Source organism: Buteo buteo, chromosome 11, assembly GCF_964188355.1.
Source record: "Buteo buteo chromosome 11, bButBut1.hap1.1, whole genome shotgun sequence".
Taxonomy (NCBI): Eukaryota; Metazoa; Chordata; class Aves; order Accipitriformes; family Accipitridae; genus Buteo; species Buteo buteo.
Genome location: NC_134181.1, coordinates 38,270,791 through 38,289,611, shown reverse-complemented (window position 1 = coordinate 38,289,611; position 18,821 = coordinate 38,270,791). Strand labels below are relative to the sequence as shown.

Sequence of the window (18,821 nt, the reverse complement as noted above, 5' to 3'; positions counted from 1 at the left end):
TCTATTACTCCTAAATAATTAGGCTGTGCAAATCACACCACTACTTACTTTTGCTTTATCTGCAGACAGAGGAAGACAGCCCTTCATTAACTTATGTCTGAAAGCTGTATTTAACAGGAATGCTGGGGAGAGAAACCAACGCTGTTTTCATTTCTGTCCAGGATTTCACAGAAAGCAGGGAATGCTGGAGCTGGACTCCGGAGCTGTGTTCTCCCTTACACCTGGAGCAGCCACCCTATTCCAAAGAGGCAACATTTTGTGTAAGAAATCTCCCCCAGCCACGTGTAGAGCACATTCCTGTCGGGACTTGCTATGTGTGCGCTTTGTGACATGATTTTTGTTCAACAAGACTCAGCAATCGGGCTGCTGGATTCCGGCTGCCAGCCTCATCTGAAAGGGAATGCCGCAGCTACAGCACAGTGATGCAGCTGTGGGTTCATGGCTAAACCAGCTGCAGAAAAACCATTTGGGAAACTGAAGCACCTTTATTCCGCCAGGACTAAAAGCAAACTGATGTGTACTTGCAGTGCAGAACTCTTCCCCAGATGGTGCCAGAACTATATGTGATTTCAGAACAGACTTAAGACAGTCACAGAGGCAAGTCCATTGAGGGGGTCCCATGTCAAGTCTAAGGCCACCCACCTTCAGCACAGGGAAGTAAGAGGAAAAAAACCAACACGTGAAGGGTACACAGAAGGAATGAAGTCTCACAGTCCCACTCACAGATGCAGAGCAGCTACTTAGCGCTCAGGTTAGCAGTACTAGAATGGCAAAAATAAGACAAATCCTTTCAAAGATAGTAAACAAATGGAAATGCATTTGGATTTCTGATTAATCTCTGCAAATCCTCACTACCTTTGCATAAAATTATCGTAACATTCATGTATACTTACAGACATGTATACGTACTGCTGCGAGGCCATGATTAACCTCACAACAAACACTGGCTCTTATAGATTCCCAAATAAAGTCAGAAAGGCCTTGTGCACAATCTCATCCTGTCCAAGAAAATACTACGCCACATGCTTAATTCTCATTAGCCTCAATAGGATTCACAACAGTGCTTACTTTGCTGAACAGGGAAAGGATTATTCATATTTAATCGCATGCAGATTGCAAGCCATCTCAACTTGACCTCCAAGAAGCTCCTAACAACACTTGTCAGCAGAAAGCCTGACAGAGAAGAGCATCTAAGGAAGATAAGCAACCCCTGAAATACCAGAGACTGCAAAAGATGCATTTTAAATCCCATAAGCAACTTATGTGAAAGTAAAGACTTGACCAGACTCGCATGGTCAAGAGCATCTCCTAGGAAATGGGTGGTCAAAGCATAAAACAGCAGCTACTATTATGGACAGGATATTAAGTCCTCTACCCTACTGCTCTCACTTCAGGAATTTTCATGGAAACAAGCCCCTGACAGTCTCAGCCCATTTCCCATGCTGGTGGCTGGTGCTTGTTTCTGCTACCATAGAAAGATAGGAAAATTGTGAAATACATAGTCAGGTGCTATTGCAGCCTGCACACCTTGTGGCACCCCTCCAGGCCCTAATAATCAGAATTAAAGAGAGAAAGCAACTTCCATGGTTATTATTTTTTTTTTTTAAACACAAACATTGATTGCAGACAGAGCTTTCCGGATCCTAGGAAGCACAAAAACAGTGACCACACTTGATCAGTTCCAACCTACTCCTCCCTTGCTGCTCCCCAAAATGATTTTTTTTTTTGTTTAAATTGGCACAACTTGATGCACCCAGCAGCACACCATCGTTTCAGAGACCGTAAGTGGTCAATATAGGGCACACAAACTTCCCATTATATGCCCTTGAAACAGAGAATCTCTTCATTTCACTAAAGAGCTATATTATCTGAATTGTTACAACTCATCAACTACTACAAACCTTTCCACGTGTTATTAATCCACATCACTTGGGGTCTTACGGTAAAATAGGAAAACTCATTTCCTCTTGGGTTCCCCGACAAGAACAAATGATTCCTTTATGTGTAACAGATCCTGCGCATAACGGGCTTCATTAAGAAGTGATCATATTGCAGGTTTGAGTCAACATTTCCCCGGCTTTCAAGTTTGCGCAGCAGGAGCTACTGTGACTATAAGGAAGATGATGCTATTCCAGAACAACTTGCATGATTCCCACTTGAGCACATGTGCAAAAAGAGCTCCTGTTGATACTCAAGATTATTCCCTGAGATTACCAAGACTGAGCCTCTCAAGACCCCAACAGAAGTCCCTGTTATATTAACATTTGAGTGGGCCTGACTCATCTCAGAAGAGGACTGAAATCCATGTACTGTGTACGGTATTTACAGGTTATCATTCTGCTACTAGACCTCGGTCACGCTTCCCTCACAGCATGATATATTACTGAAAGAACTACTCCAGCTGACAAGTCCTGTTAGCAGTTTACCCTAGATGAGACCATTTCCCCACACTCTATCTGAAAACAAGAACGTGTCTTCCCAAGGGAAAGAAATTAAAAGATTTACTAACCACCCCTTCCCACTTGAATCCACTCCTAGCTTCCCGGCTGGATAACCAACACTTTAGGAATTTGTGCTTTGCATAATATTGGAGATCTCATCACTGTGGAAAAGAACATACCAGATAACTTCGTAATTCCTTCCTTTCATAACCACTAGGGGGAAAAGGAGAAATACAGATTTTTAGGTGAAGATATTTTAAAGTCTGGATTAAAACCACAGCAGACAAAAAAGAAAAAAAAATCTCCCTGAGTCACTGAACCATGCAGGAGAATGCATGACTGAATAAACTCAGAATTTGACTCAAGAGTTTTAAAATTCTGACACATAAAAGCAAGACAAGACTTGCCCTTCACTGACTGTATTTCAAATTCATACCATCTTAACACTTAAAAGCTGGCAACTTCATAGTCTATTTTAGCTTGGAAGAAAACAGATGGATTTTGCTAGCTTCCTGAAAGATCTCAAAGGCTCTAGGCTGAAAGATCTGGACTGAAACACAGACCTATGCTAACAATTTTGCAGCATTTTATTAGTAAAACATGAGTCGGGATCTGTCATTACCTTTGGAAAGATGCCCACAGAAAACACATAGTGTTGAAAAACAAGAAAGCTATACTTGCAATAAACTCTTTGAAGGCTGAATGCTTGCTGAAGTAAGAGATGTAGCAGAATAAAGACTCCAGATCCATTAAGCTGAACTGGTGCACCTGCAGGTTGCTGTAGCAAGTGTTAATTCATTTGGCAAACCACAACCTCATTACAGACCAGTGTCACAAAGAACTCTGGTGTCATTAAGCATTTTCCAGCCTTACATTCCATAATATTTTATCACAAATTCAAGATGCCCCAACTTTACTTTGTGGGAACAAATGAAATTGAAGCAGTCCTGGGGTACTCTGTAAAGCAAAAAAAGAAATACAGTCAGCTCAGGACCAAGTGACAAGCCAAACCATGTACAGCAGAACAGGAAGGACCCAGAAAGACTGAAAGAAGTTCTACCGATGAGAAATACGCCCTGTCACAAGGTAGTACACACACTGTCTAAACTGCTTGTTATGGGATCCTGGTACATGCAGTGCTACTTGTTCCAAGATTTGCAAGATTTCTAGCCTCATTTTTTTTCAGTACAAATTGCATCTACTGTCGTGCTGGTTTAATCACACTAAGTTTCTCAGCGGCCAAGTTCTAGCCTGCCAATTAAAATGTCACACGTTGAAGCATGAACATTAACTACACAGCAGTTGAACAGTCAGCTTTGCCCGCGTATATCATACGTGCCCAAGTACAAAGTTATCCACGCTCATCTAAGTGGGCATCAGACAACAAAGGATTTGTTTGTCAGTTTTAGAGTTCAAAAAACAGAAGGAATCTTTTATGCTTCTGAGTAACTGTTGCTGGTTTTGCTAGGGAAGAAAAGTTGTTCCTTGTTTTACACAGCCTTATTAAGGGATCCATGTCATGTTGTAAGTGCCAGCTCTCAGCACTGCAGTTACTAAAAAAAGAAGCTATTAAATCAAAATTAAGTTTTGGACCTTATAGTTACTACTGTCTTTCCTGTATGATTCCCATAATTTGTACAAACTTGAATAGGCTTCATCTGCCTATAATTCTTATTTCTTAGGGAGCAAAATGACTTGGAAACATTTTCTTCTGCTATGCTACCATTTAATTATAGAGCCCCCAAAAGGGGGGAAGGGAAATAGAAGTCTTGTAAAATACCACAATATAATGTAGCCAATAAGAAACAGAATTTACCCCAGCAACGCAGGCCTCCTAAGCTTAATTCCTCCCAAGTTTAGGGGGCTGGCTTATCTGGCCCAACAGAGCAGACAGCAGCAGCAGCCTCCACCAGAATTCTGCTTCTAACAGCAACTTTGTTAGACATTCTTCCTCCCCTTTCACTTGGTGTTTGTACCAGGAGAAACCAGTAACCCTTAAAGATGCAAGGGAGCAAAGGATAGCGTAAGGAGCTCAAGTACTAGCACAGAGTTAGCAGCTGAATGCAGATCAGAATTTTATGCCAAGACGAGCACTTGTCCTTGCAGTCATTTGTGGAGAGATCAGTTTCCACCTAGCACACAAGACATTAAAGCAGCTGGACAGCAATGCTCATCAATGGCTTGTCATCTCTGATGCCAGATCTGTAGTTGCCTGGTTTCCCAGATTGGGGAAAATTCCCCTAAGGTCTGACAAATAGCAAGAGCTACTACAGAATGAAATACATACTTGGTTTCTCACAGTAAAAGCCTAAGATGGTAAAAGCCTGTATATAGTAAGTTCAAGCAAGTTACTGTTTGACAGTATCATAAGCCCAGAACGCTGCAGTCTCCAGATGCTGCACTCTGCAGCATATTCTGCATGCACAGATCATTTTACATGATAGCACTAGCCCCATCTCACTGAAGTGGTGGGAATTAGCGAGAAGCTTCATTTTAAAGGAGTGTTTCTGTAAAATGATCTTATCCAAGTTTTCAAAAATTTGGATGGACACTACAACTTCATAAACTGGATTAAATCCTCCACTTAACCCACTAAAAGAGGGGTTATTTCCTGCTGAGAATTACTTAACTGTTAAAGACACAGGAGTTTGTTCCACATTTTAGGTACAGCTGCACAAAGTATATGTTTTTGGATGCATTTTAGAATGCAAGATCACAAAATTTATGAAAGCCATTATACTTAGCAAGAGCTTAAGATACCAAGAGAGCAACTAAAGCAAGACTATTCATCAGAGCTGGCAGCTTTGCTTTCCTTGAGAACTCAGTCATTCCTGTAATTAGATTTCTAGACTGAAGCTATTAAGGATCCCCAGGCTAGCTCAATTCTCTACAGGTCATGAGCTGTTGTAGTACTTAATCTAGCAGTTTACTGTGTATTCCACCATCAGCTGGTAGTTGTTGCTATAAAGTCATAGTAAATTTTTAAGTTGAGAGGAAGTAAACTCCTACAGTTACACTAATCCTAGAGCTGGTCTTCAGTTCCAGCTGACTTATCCAAATTCCTTTCAACCCACAAAGAACTGGTTATGAAATATAAGTACCCTTTGTCTGGAAAATAGTGTGCTACCTGGCTAATTCCTGTTAGGAATAAGTCTGGACAGAGTGCAGATTTGCTTGAACTCATTAGCTGCTCAGTATTTCAAGCTGAGCCACTGAGTGCTGATCAGTACAAAACTGAGGTTATTATGTTACATCAACACTTGGAGCATTCTGGCCTGTATCAGGAAGGTTGACACCGCATCTCTTTGCCACTGCTATCACAGTGTGCTAACCGAGGGAGACAATGTACTAGTTAGAATTGTGCCAAAGCATAGTCTGCTGTTAGTGATTTCACAATGCTGGCAGTCTCCACTGGTTGGCATTGAAAGATGCTTTGCCCTGTTCAAGTAGAATTCAGTATGAAAAGGTGTAGCTTGCCACTACCACTGCTGTATTAATGTGTTTTAGTGGAGAAGACACTAACTGCAGCATCTCCCTCAGCACAGAACAGTCCTGTGAATGAAGTCATATAAGCATGTGACTGCCTCCTGCAGCATGACTGCCACATGTGACAATATGTGCTGATGTGTCCAGTGAAGAGACCGCAACTCCCTTTTAAGTTAATTGCTAAGCCAGCCATGTTAGGTACTTCGGCACAAGTTTCTCTTTTCCTGCCTGGCAGCCTTGGTTGTCAGATTAAGAAACCTGATGCTATTAGTGGTAGTGTATTACTACTAACCAGTCCCCACCCCCCAAGATATTAAGACTAGAACCACACAGTGGATACTGCAGTTTTACATTTATAGTTGGACTTTTATAATATTCAAGATTAGCACAAGATTCATAACCATAAATTATACATTGTTATCTAAGTACATAAAACGTTAATGATACATGTATTTGAAGTGGCACAAAGTAATAATACATCCCTGTTGGCATTCTCAAAGAAAGAGGTGGGTGATGGACACGCTGTTGATACTACTGCAGCATAGCAGAACTGAGTCACTGCACCGTTAATTCAGGTGGTGCTGACTCTGCCCACCAGACAGGGTCAGAACATGGTGTGGCAGGAAGCCAATGCCAGAATCAGTTAAAGGTGCAAATAAAAAGTCAGGATTACGGCCCTCCCTACTGCCTCAATATTTTAGCAGTGTGTCCCGTCCCCCTCCCCAATCCTGACACTGTGCTCTTGCATCTCTAGTACTTTGGCAGCCCATGCACACTCCTATGTTCACTTGCCACACATAGCTGAGGTTTCCTTTAGTACCATTTAACGTCAGTAAGTAACATGCTCTCTTCTCGTTAAACAAAAAGGATCTGGGAAGTGTTTGCTCTCTGGCATGAGAAGATTTATTTTCTTCAAGTCTCAGATCTACTCCAGAAAATATAGAACAGACTCCAACAGCATTGAACCCCAACAGCATTATTGTCCAGAAAAGGAAACTTTCCCAATATTCCTCTAAACATTCAGAGCACGAATATTAGAAAGCCCATTTTCTTTTGCATGTAAGACTGCAAATAAAATGGGGTAGTCAGATGTACACAAGCTTTCAACAATTCATTATTAACGAGATGCTTCACTGAATTGTTAACAACCCTGCTACTTCAGTAGCTTCAGCTAAAGCTTTAACAACTTGGTGCCAGGCAATTTCCCAGCTGCCTTCAATGGGCTTTGCAAAAGAAAGAAAAATATGCTCTCTTCCCCCTGGCCTCAAGCAGTTATTGCTATATGAGTTAGTGAAATAGTGCCTTAACTTCAGACAAGAGTCTCACAATGTCATTAACAAAAGCTGCCTTTCAGAGGTTGAAATGTAACCGGACAATAATCAATAAATAAACAGTAACAGGCATCCCGTTGAAGTCTCCTCACTGAGCCGGGCAGCAAGTGTGTTCAGCCAACAGAAGGTCATCTGTGCCCTTAGGACCATTGTACACTTCTTGGAGAAGTTAAAAAGGGACGGGAAGGAAGAGAACAGAGACAGTGAAGGTCTGTCAGAGAGCTAGTTACATATTGAAACCATAAACAGGCGGCTGGGTGAATCCTGGTGCTGTGTATCCATATGGGAAGTTTGCCTGGGGAGGTACTGCACTGGGGCCTGCTGTTAACATCAACTGCTGGCCTAGAAAAGCATGAGAAAAAAAAGGTTAGTTTAAGAACCTCAGCTTCCTTAATGCTAGCTGTACTATGGGACAGGATTATGAGGCTTTAGCTAAAAATCAGCCACTGTGCAAGCACACACTAACAAGTCACACTATTACTCAACACACACCACAGAGTGGGCACCAAGGCCATCTGCTCTTGCTACCAGAAAGCTACAAAAGCAAGGCAGGACTCTGAAGGAAGATGAGTATCAGCTGATCTTGAGGGCAAGATAAACATGGCTTGTTTTGAAGAGACCATACTGAAAGCCAAACAAACTGATACTATTTAACCCATGCATGGTCAGGACTGAAAAGTAAAACAATTCAAGCAAATAGTTAGGTCTGTTAGGTCTCACAGTATGGAGAGTGCTGCAAAAGGCCTGAACATACCTTGACAGATTTGTCTTCATCACTAGGAGCACACATGCCTCATGCATATGTTAAATTCAGGTTAACATTTACATCAGACAGTGAACCAGTCACATCCTTCCCTTACCAGCCACTTCTAGGTGCTTGTTAGCAGAATACCTCTTCAGAAGGGCTTCTAAAATAGCAGCACACTTGAGGACAGCCATGTTTTTTTGGCTGCACATGTCTTAAAATGGGTGAGCTAGAAAGTCAGTCTGCCTTTCTACTTGGAAAAGCAGAAAGCAGACACACTCCTCTTAGACAGGAATAACAGGAGGAATTTGCATGCTCTGTAAGTTATTCCTGGGGTTGTGCACACCTTGGTATCCCCTGCCCTGTTACCATACTGAAAGACTATTCCTAAGCTAGAGTTCTGAGCCATGTAAGAGGAGCAATACTTTAGCTGAAGTACTTCAAGACTGAGATGTCACTTCAACAACCTATACAGTTAATCTAGCAGAGAGAACCATTTTACTACCTAGTTAAAACCAGTTTACTTTGACTAGAGGTAGTCATTTAAGTTACCTCCACAAAGAGAGACCAGAGTGACAATAGGTAATCAATTAAAACCAAGTCTTTCACCTACCAAATACTATTGGAGTGGGTTCAGTTACTTGTTCCTCTTCTTTTCTTAGGCTTTCAGAAGCATCAAGTTTATCCACCTACATTGAAGTGAACAGGAGATGTATGAAGGCTGTGTCTAGGAATTGCACCATCGTGTGAGGCTTTTCATGCCTGGTACCTTAGCTATCAAGTATTCCTTTTATTAGTCCAAGTTGGAGACTACAAAAGTCTGCATGTTCCCAGCAAGCTATGTTGTAGACCTGCCCTCCCAATTGCTTTAAGTTTATTGCAATAAACAATAGCTGTCAAATGCAGCCAAGATCATCATTACCTTCAAGTGAAACACTTTTTGGGGCCCTATTCTAGTCACTGTTAACTCTGTGACCCAGAAAACAAGCCCATCGTATCGTAGTTCCAAGCATTATCTCAAATGGGCCTAATCTACACTTACCTATTAACCTGCAATCCCTCTCCCCTTCAACGAGAGCACCCAGATATTTGCAAATATTCCAGACCCATGAAGTTTGATCTTATCTAGGACTACAGCCTAACCTGGGCTGCAGAGTACTGGTTTACCATATTAGTATTCACACAGACTCTTCTAAAGGAAACTCTAGAACCACCATGGAAAGTGGTCTAGTATTATCAGCTTTATACAGATCCCAGTGCTGTGCCAAATAAAGCTCTGTTCATGCTAAACACATTTGTGAAAGTGCTACAGTAATGCAGGAGCCCTGAACACAACTTTGAATTGGGAGTGGTGGGAGTAATCCAAGAAGGCAACAGTAGCTTCCTTCTCTCAGGTTTAACAAGTTGCATCTTCAGTAAGAGAACCATTGAAATTGAAGACTGCAAGGCATAAAAATCACACAGCTTCACATCCAGATACAGGCAGTACTAACATAGCCCAATGCCATATTTCAGCTGCTCCTCATCCTCCTTTCCCACTGCAAGAATCATATCTGGTCTGAGAAGTGATGCAAGAGGGGTCTCTATTATACTTTAGAGATGTTATCTAGATCTGGTGTTTAACAGTTTCCTGGGCTTTTTAAAGTCTGCAACTCAAAAACTTCAGTGGCAGTAGGTCTTTAACTGGTTCATTTATAGCTATCAGCCTAACAGCTCTTCAGGGTAACACTAAATATTGGTGCTACAAATGCTATCCATATTATTATGGATCAAAGCAATTGAGAGCTACCAGTTTCAAACTAGTTGTATGGCTCTACTTACAACCTGAAATTCCCACTCTCTCAGATTAGACTTTCCTCTTTAGTGCCCCTAAAGCATTAAGGAACTTTTTACAGAAGTGCAGTTACTCCCTCTGTTGGAGAACAGCAAGCATGCCCAGAGCTGACATCCTGAAGAAGGGACAAGAGCAGCTCTCCAGGAAAGCCTAAAACATCTGTCTGCTTTGCTGCCTAGAAGTGAAGTTGTTCAAAAGGTTTCCAAATGAGTGTCATCATATTTTGTGTGCCTGGCCCCTTCTGGGCCATAGGGTATTCTGTGCTTTAACACTTTTTTATGCATAAAAGATAGATAAGTTCTGGAAGATGTACATACCCCACTGATAAACTAGTCTATTCTTTTGTACTTTTGAAGTTAGTTACGTGACAATTTTAGACATACCACATTTATAAAGCCCATTCTCTAATTCCATGTTTTGCAGTTAATTCAGACTAAATTAGTTCCACTGTAAACCACTTTCACCATGCAGATTTTCCTTCTGGCAAGTTATCCCGTATTTAGTACATGTGATTACTTGTAAATCCAACCAGCAGTTTAAAAACCATTATTTTAGACCTAAGCCTCACATGGAAGAGTTCAGCTGAACTTGTGTGGCAAGCTTCTCCTCAGTGGAATACGAAGAGGAAGAAGCGTTTAAGATCTGTGCAAGTACTTTTATCATACTAACAGGCAAAAAGTTTACAGAACCTTTATGCTACTATTCAAACTCACCATGCCTGAAAAGATTGCACACTTCAGTAATTTACAGCATAACAAGCAATTTGCACTTAGAACACATCCTGTTATGTGGCAACTGCTTTTGTTTACTTAGGAACAATATCCTCTCTGCCACAAGATATCTATAATATAGCAAACAGGAGCCCAAACGCTCAAGCCCTCTTCAATCGCTTGCTTCCACTTCCCATGAAGAGGAGCAGAGTCTGGTTGGATTTTCAAGTTGCTTGTGAATAGTTAACCTTTTAGCATTAGCAAGTGAACAGAAAATGAGTTAGAGCTAAATTACACTGCTCTTCTGGCAGAAGCTACAGCTAGATTCCTGTAAAAGAAACCTAGGCTATCGAGGGACACAAATGAACACAAAGAGTTTGAAATCAGAGTGTCACCTTATAGAACAGCCCATCAACCTGCAAGAAAATTCAGAGGGGAATACTTAACATGACTTGATTAGAAGCAACCAGAAGCAGTCACTTTTAGATTACTCATTTTAATGAAGTTCTTTACTGCGATGTCCTATGCAACCCTAGAGCCTTCTAAGAAAGGATCTTAGCTTACTATCTTAGAGCTGTTTCAGGACAAGCATTTCAGAACCATACATGATCAGAATCTCTCTTCTCTCTTAATTGAGGACTAGCTATTGCTATCAGTATTGTACAGTCAGACTACACATTGGAAGTTCTGTTTTCCATTTAAAAAAAGAAGATCTTCAGCAGTCTACTCCTATGGCTGATGTAGGAATAGCATGTACTATTAGTTACTCAAAAGCTATGTTCTCCATAACAAGAAAACAGAGTACTTTTACAGTTACATGAAGTAAGAAGTGATACAGGTTGTCCTCATCAAGTTGTCAGTTTCATCAACTATGGAGCTGCTCTGAAAAGCATAGTTGCTTATGCCCACTGTTAAAAGCAAAAATTTAACTAGATCTCTTTCAGGTCCCAAGCCATCTATTTATAAGTTTTGCTAGCTAGCCTAAAGTTATTAAACCCACAGAACTTCACAGAAGACTTAGTCTATGAGGAACAACAATATTCCAAATACATGCAAAGAGCTCTGGTTTGCATAATGCTAATCATCCAGCAGACTAGAAGTCTTAACTTTTTAGCTTATGCAATACTCACTTTGGTAAGGTACTCTCTCATCACTTGGATGAAATAAGGCATTGCAAAGTCCATGATGTTATGCCTCCATGCCAACTCAAGGACTACATCTGGGTGCAGCAAGTCATAACATGTGAAAAGGCAGGCTGCAAAGCACTCCTGCTTGCCTTCTTCCAGGAACCACTGAAGCAGTTTCTCAGCTAGCTCTGCATCTTTGGACTCTGCAGCATACTGCATAGCATCCTACAGAAAAGAACAACAGTTAAGCTTGACCCTTGCCTGTTGGCATCTTGCTTTACACCTTATGCACATGTTACTGGTAGCTAGATAAGCCACGTATTTGGCATACCATGAAGTTAGTCTTTAACACCACACCAGGCATGTTCTGTAGGAGCCAAGCTACAGTACATACACTCAGTTAAGTCTTCTTATTTTGAGGCAACCCAGATACTTGTATGAACACTATCCAACAGGCTTTCCTTAGTATTTGAAGTGACCTGATGAGATTTTTTTGCTTAGTTTTGTAGCAGAGAGGATAAACAGTCTTTCTGGTATCCCATCTACCTCAACGTTAACTATTAAGGATTATCCAGAGCAGAAGAGATTATTGCATCAACTGCTTGCTATGTGGCAAGACAGAAAACTATTTGCCAGCTCTCCTACACAGTAGGCAAAAACTGGCCCATGTGAACTCACTGCAGGCTTGAAGACTATACCACTGTAATCATGTTTCATCTGTACTCTTACAAGGGCCTAAGTCTTCAGTTCTCTGGAAGACATTCCATACTGATACAGAAAACTGTACAGATGTCACTGATTGATATAGATAGATCTCCAAGTACAGGGGAACATTATGAAATTAGATTTAAGAAGTGAATATGAAATTGCAAACACTTCTGCTCTGAGAGTCTTTCCTTAAACTTCAAGTGAAGGGCTAAGGCTAATTAGAAATCCAAATTTGAAACTAACAAAACACATTCAGTATCTAGGAGATCTATGCTTCACAGATCATACTTCTTTTTGACAGTCTGGGAAACAAGCTGCATTAACTCACCTTATACAGACGGTCTTTCTTGCATAGCTCCACACTCTGTTTCCAGCGGTTGTTACCCTTATACAAGTATGCCGCAATACGCCTAAATTCAATTAGTTCATGCTTTTCCAGACGCTGAGCCAATGTTATGTTATCAAAGTTGTCATAGGCATCAATGGAAGCTCTCAAACCCTGTTTGAGAGAGAGATGTTACACATGCTTCCAGATGGTAGTAGGGCAAGAAATACAGTAGAGAAGCTTCTAAGCATGGTGCACAAATGCTTATGTTCTGCCAGCTGGATATTGGTACTATGGCTACAGCTTACCCTGCTTATTTTCATGCATCTCTCCAAAAGATAATTTTTAATAAAGCAAGATGCAAATTTGGTCATACTGACTTTACTTGACATAACATAAAAGCTAGTTACCTTTAAAAGACAAAGCATGTCTTCCAAATAGCAGCCAGTGGGGCCAGAAGCAAATCTGTTTACAGAAGTGTTGCCCAGTAGAGTACACACCTGATATTGACCTTTGTGAAGTCTGTTCTGAGAAAAACAACTGTGGCATCTGTTTTGCTTGCAAATCACAATGTCTCCAGACTCCTGCCCACAAAGGGTCTGATTCCACCCCCCACCACTGCATTGAAAAATTTATCTTCTACTCAAGGGAATTGCTCTGTGTCACCTGAGGAACAACTAAACTATGGCTTCTTTTTGTTGGAGAAAGAAGCATCCCTCAGGCCTAGCAATCTATTTTGTGGGGCTCACCTGGTAATCTTCCTCCTCTGTTAAAAGGTTGTTTAGAGCTTCATTAACTCCTTTGTTGTTGTGATTCTGGACTGAACGCAGATAAGGCTTTACTAGAAGTAGCTGATTAACCTGGAATTAAGACATTTCCAATACAAGATTAAGCATACCAATTCTGACACTTCATAATCCTGAAACAGGTTCCTACTTATTGCAAGAGTTTGTGCTTACTGTCAGGACCCTTCAGACAAAGCATCTTGTTTTGCCAGAAGTAAAATAAAATGGCTTCCTAGGCCAGCTATGCTAACTCTTCCAGTGTTTCCCATATCAAATCAGGATTGGGCTGCTTCTCAGTACTTTATAGTGGAGGCAAAGCTACTTGACAGATACCAACCCTTTTTTCCAGCCAGAGACTGGAGTGTTTTACCCTGAGCAAGATTTCTTCTTCATCTACTATGTCCCAAGCTCACCTTTGAGAAAAAATTGACTGTCCTGGTGTGATCCAGTCGTGGAGATAATACAAGCAGGAGATCGTTGATCAGCAGAGGTTTGTAGTCCAAGTAGAACTGCAAGGCTTTGTAGTACAGCTCCACATTGGCCACCTGCATGGTTAGACACTAGCTAGTAGTTCAAACACAAGTAAGCTTAAGGTGCTTAGCTCAGACCACTTAACTCGGCACAAAGTTTATCTGACAAATAAAAGCTGAAGTTTCCTTCTAGAGGTCAGAAGTGTTACACTTACGTGCAGAATTCTTATTCAATCTTATGACTGCTTCTTGTGCCATCTGCTTCCAGACAGTGAACTCACAAGCTACCAGGGGTAGTACAAACCAATTCTAACCCATCCACAGTTAAGACATCCTGGCACAGGTAGCCCACTACAGTTAATGTGACCATTTGTTGAACTCCTGAAGCCAGTAAGGGCTGTAGCCTTAACCAGTCTAAGTTGTTGCCTTGAAACCCATAAGACCAACAAGAATGCATTCAGTCTCAAATCTTGTCTAAACTATTCATCAATTCACTATTCTCTGCTGTATTCATGGGACTGCCCACCTCAATTCTGACACTGAAACAGCTGAAAACATTTGCAGAGATCTTTCAAGAACAGTTACAGCCTCAGACTAAGACAGCAGTCAGCTCAAAGGTATTAAGGAGGTTACGCCTCTTGCTTGTGACCTATGATCCTGAGCAGTCTCTGAAAACATTCTGTGCTAGCTGCTGCCACTCAACAGAATGTGCTGCACAGCAAAAACAGAGTATAAGATTAGATTAATTCTTCTGCTAAACTGATTGGAGGTTCTTTTAAGTACAGCAGGAAAACTGAGTAGTAGCTTAAGCAAACTCATTTTCTAAACAGCAATTCTATTGTACATTTTTGCCTCTGTTCTGAAAGAAACTTTCAACACTTTCAGTTAACTAGTTACTTACCTTAGCAATTATGTCTTTAAACTGCCCTTCTTTCCAGGCATCAGTGGGATGGTTCATCATAGTAATTATTGCATTGTCATACTCCTCATACTTGTCATAGAGGAATACAAGTTCTGCCCAGAGATGAGCCTGTTCTGCAGCTCTGAGCACCTGATAAAACAAAAAATACCAGTTTGATTCACTGACAGCTTCCCACCTGCACTTGCAGTGTAGCTACCCTACTGCATACCTTTGGAATATTAACTCTAGACCAGAAGAGCTCCAGGTGTTCCCTCATTTTCTGAGGCTTGAATTTAGAGTATAAGATGGCAAGTTCAGTAAACATTCCCATGTGAGCACGCTCTAGGCCCAAAGCAGCTTCCAAAAGGGCAATCAGTTCTTCAAAGTAGCCACGATCCTGGATATTAGGAAAATAAGGATTAATTGCAAATTCATGACCAACTGGCACTTTAAAGCTTGCTAAAATGCATATTTACTTAAATTCAATATGCTTTGATTTTCTCTCCAAATGAGAGTACTTAGATTTGCAAGACATGATTCCAGTGAGGTAACAGAATTGTAAAAGAAGGGATAGGGAAAGCTATCATCCTTCCATTTACTACAGAAAAAATGCATGCAGCTATTGGGAAATGGAGATGGAGGAAGAATAAATTTAAAGATCAGCCCCACACAGTATCGGGTTTTGTCTGTGACCACTTTACTAGCCCATACAAGTGTGCTGTCTAAAGTCTTCTAGGATATTAACAGTGATCTAACCTGATAATAACTGATCAGCTCTTCAAGTTCATCAGCATGGATGACTATGTGCAAGCCACAGATCTGTGCCAAGCGGAATTCTTTTCCATCCACACAGGCAAAGCATACCTGTAATGAGAGTTGGCAAATAGTCAGTCAACAAGAGAATACTGCAATGCTTCATCTCTTTATATTAAAGGGAAAGCTAATTAGCAAAGCTTTACCAAATTTGAGGCTTACGTACAGTTCCAAATAGATATTTCTATAATGCTAGTTCTAGAATTAACATCTCTGCCATTCATTTTACAGTGTTTTGAAATTAAGCTTTGTTATCTTGGACAAGAGGACAGCTTATAAATCTACAGACATACTTTGTAGCCAGAAACAGTTAGCAAGCTACTATCAGAGCTAAAACATGATCAGAAGCAACAGTACAGCACATTCTGCAAACCATTAATAAACACGTGTTTAAGTTACCTCTTTCCAAGTCCTTGTGCTGTTGGCTTTGCGGCCACTGTCCACTGCCGCCTGATACTCTCCAAGGTGCACCAAGGTAGATGCCAGGCGAGCAAAGTTAGATACGTTGTTATAGAGTAGTTTTGCTGCTTCATACATCCCCTCTTCATAACAGCGATCACCAACCTGGATTAGGAGTCCCAAGATAAACAAGGATAACAGCAAAAAATCAGAAGTCAGCTAAGCAGCAAGTCATTCACACACAGGAACTGTGGATCAAGACATACCTGTTGTATATGGGCATTATTAGGGCCACTAATAAACTCCTCCAGTTCTGACAGACGATTAGTTTTAGCCAAAGCAAAAATAAGTTCTGTCTCTACATAAGACTCTCTAGCCTTCTTCCTGGCCATCTGTAAGAACTTGACTAGGTCCTCCCAGTTATCTTGAAGAGAGAAAAGATATACAAGATCCTTTGTTTAGTCATTCTGTATTGCTCACCTTGCCCACCTTAGGAACAGTCTTCGCTCGTAGTCTTGAGGATCTCTTCCACCATGATACTAAGCCATCTGCATTTGAGTTAAGAAAGTCCCTGCTAAACACCACATCACCTTCATGTAAGGCTGAACTTCTTGCAACTATTATAGAATCCAGTTGGCAAGCAATTCTGCCACATACAGCTAAATAAATACATTATACTTGGCTATACTTGAAATAGTAACAGTCCAAATTATCTCCACAGGAAGGTCTATCTTTGGTGTAGCGACACAGACAAGCTTGTTAACAGGAATCCCACTAAACATTGATTCATCCATTCCACACACTGACTGCTCCCATTTCCTCTGAAACAGAATTCATAAGAATCCCTGCTGCTCAATGTAGATGCAATAACCTAGCTCATATCCAAACAATCTTAAGTTTGAGGATACTTTGCCTTACCATTTCTATTAGCTGCTTGAACAACCTCCATGTAGGCAGAAGGATCATCTGCCTTTATGTAGGAGTCAATGGCTTCTTTCACCAAGTCCTTCTGGAGCTGTGCTCTGGCTAGCTGGCTCCATACTGCTGGTTCATTACATCTCTCTGCAAATTCATAAGCACGGTCTAAGTTGCCAATGTGCTCAATCAGCACCTGTTTGAAATTGAAGTTGCAAGTTAAAAATCAAAGCTTTGTAACATTGTCCTTTCTAACAGAACTCTTTCTTCAAGTGTTCTGTGTAAGCAGTATGAAGCTAACTTCTTTTAGAACAGCCATTTCTGTCCATTGCAGTAGAGGTAGTCAGAATAAGACTCTTGTTGCTAATGTTTCTCCTCTGCCTTACAGAAGTCAATGCTGGCCTACAGATAATGCCTAGTAGCATTTGGTTCTCCTACACCTTTCAAGTAGGAGTCTCCAAAGTAGCCACATGATTCAAATCCAGTGCACACACCCCAAGCGTACAGTGCAACTTCGCAAAATTTTGATTACTCTGACCAGACCAGTCTCTGAAGTCATTATTTTGACTCTGTTTTGCTATTCTTCGCACATAATCCCACTTCTCCCTGAAACTTGGTATCATATGGGAACTCTACTCAAGTCTCAATGATTTAAGTGACAATCACCCCTTGAGAATCAATGTAACAGTACACTCCCCATTCTCTTCATTACTAGCATTCTACACCTTCATGCAGGAACTACACCTCACCTGAATTGCTGAAGTATTAACATCAAATTTTCTGAATATAGCAAATGCTTCTTCATATAGCTCATTACTGATGGCAATGTTTGCAATATCTGGGGCATCATAGTTATCCAGCCGATTGATGTATTCCATCACACGAGTGCGGTCAGCCTTAATGGCAGTCAGGATCAGCAGATTCTGGAGATTCCTTTGGTTAACAGAAGGCATAGGCTGTAAGCAGTGCATGGTAACACCTACTTAAGTGACATATTATACATGCAAAAAAATACACCCACTTGCTGTCACTAGCAACAACCTTTCAACCCCAGATTGAGAAGCACTGATATTCGCCTTCCAAAAAGAAAAGGCTTATCAATATCAGTGTTCTCTTAACACATCACTGTTAACTGCATAGTGTGAACTAGCTCTGTTCTTAAAGCACAGAGCACTTCAAATTTTGCTTTTTCACCTCATTCTACACATTTAAGAGTGCTTGGGTCCTGCAACCAAGAGACCCACAAATAACTTTGGTCACTTCAACCTAAACAAAGACACTGAATAGGCTAAACTTGTGGACAAAGCTCTCCTCTTACCTGTGTTCACTGAATACAGAATTATCCAAGACAATTTTTTCCAATAACTCAATCAATTCATTAGGCAGGTCAGCTGTCATGAAAGCTTTCACAGTTACAGAAACTTCCTCTGGATCCTGTGTCTCTGATAAAGCTGTTTGGACAACCTGGATTTGAAGGCAGGAGAGTATTAAGTGTTTTCCCCAAATGAGATAATTGCCAACATATTCCAGTGAACTACAAATTAAGGCCTCAGAACTTTGAGAGTATTTTGTCATAAACAGCAAGAGCAAGCTACTTCTATACAGGACATAGCTATTAAAAGTCACACCTTCTGTCTGTGTAGGGAGCAAATTCACCAAAGGTAGGTCACTCCACAGGACAGAAATGATGTCTTACTGGTAACTAGATTTTCTCACCATGAAGGTCAGAATTAATACCTGCCACTCAAACTCTTAGAAATTTCTATATGGTTGAGATGGGGCCTTAAGGGACCTTGTGGTAAAACCAGCTACTTTAATGCTCCATAATGTT

General features: G+C 40.9%; 1 protein-coding gene across 5 annotated transcripts in view; it reads right to left on the bottom strand.

The window, feature by feature from the left end:
• Window positions 1-6,264: 6,264 nt before the first annotated feature.
• The window catches only part of CLTCL1 (clathrin heavy chain like 1), a 37,256-nt gene continuing 24,699 nt past the window's right edge, over window positions 6,265-18,821 (bottom strand). The window contains exons 19-34 of one of the 5 annotated variants that reach the window (XR_012652342.1): window positions 18,309-18,454; window positions 17,740-17,923; window positions 16,994-17,186; window positions 16,342-16,499; window positions 16,076-16,240; window positions 15,620-15,727; window positions 15,093-15,260; window positions 14,864-15,013; window positions 13,906-14,037; window positions 13,457-13,567; window positions 12,711-12,881; window positions 11,678-11,899; window positions 10,943-10,963; window positions 8,617-8,692; window positions 8,119-8,253; window positions 6,265-7,600 (exon numbers count right to left, since the gene is read on the bottom strand). Coding sequence is in view for 3 of the 5 variants with exons in the window: in XM_075041606.1 (XP_074897707.1) it covers window positions 7,485-7,600; window positions 8,617-8,692; window positions 10,943-10,963; window positions 11,678-11,899; window positions 12,711-12,881; window positions 13,457-13,567; window positions 13,906-14,037; window positions 14,864-15,013; window positions 15,093-15,260; window positions 15,620-15,727; window positions 16,076-16,240; window positions 16,342-16,499; window positions 16,994-17,186; window positions 17,740-17,923; window positions 18,309-18,454 (2,121 nt within the window). In the remaining 2 variants the exon portion in view is untranslated. The remainder of the gene's footprint in view (window positions 7,601-8,118; window positions 8,254-8,616; window positions 8,693-10,942; window positions 10,964-11,677; window positions 11,900-12,710; window positions 12,882-13,456; window positions 13,568-13,905; window positions 14,038-14,863; window positions 15,014-15,092; window positions 15,261-15,619; window positions 15,728-16,075; window positions 16,241-16,341; window positions 16,500-16,993; window positions 17,187-17,739; window positions 17,924-18,308; window positions 18,455-18,821) is intronic. The other 4 variants (XR_012652343.1, XM_075041606.1, XM_075041605.1 and 1 more) reach the window with 4 other exon arrangements.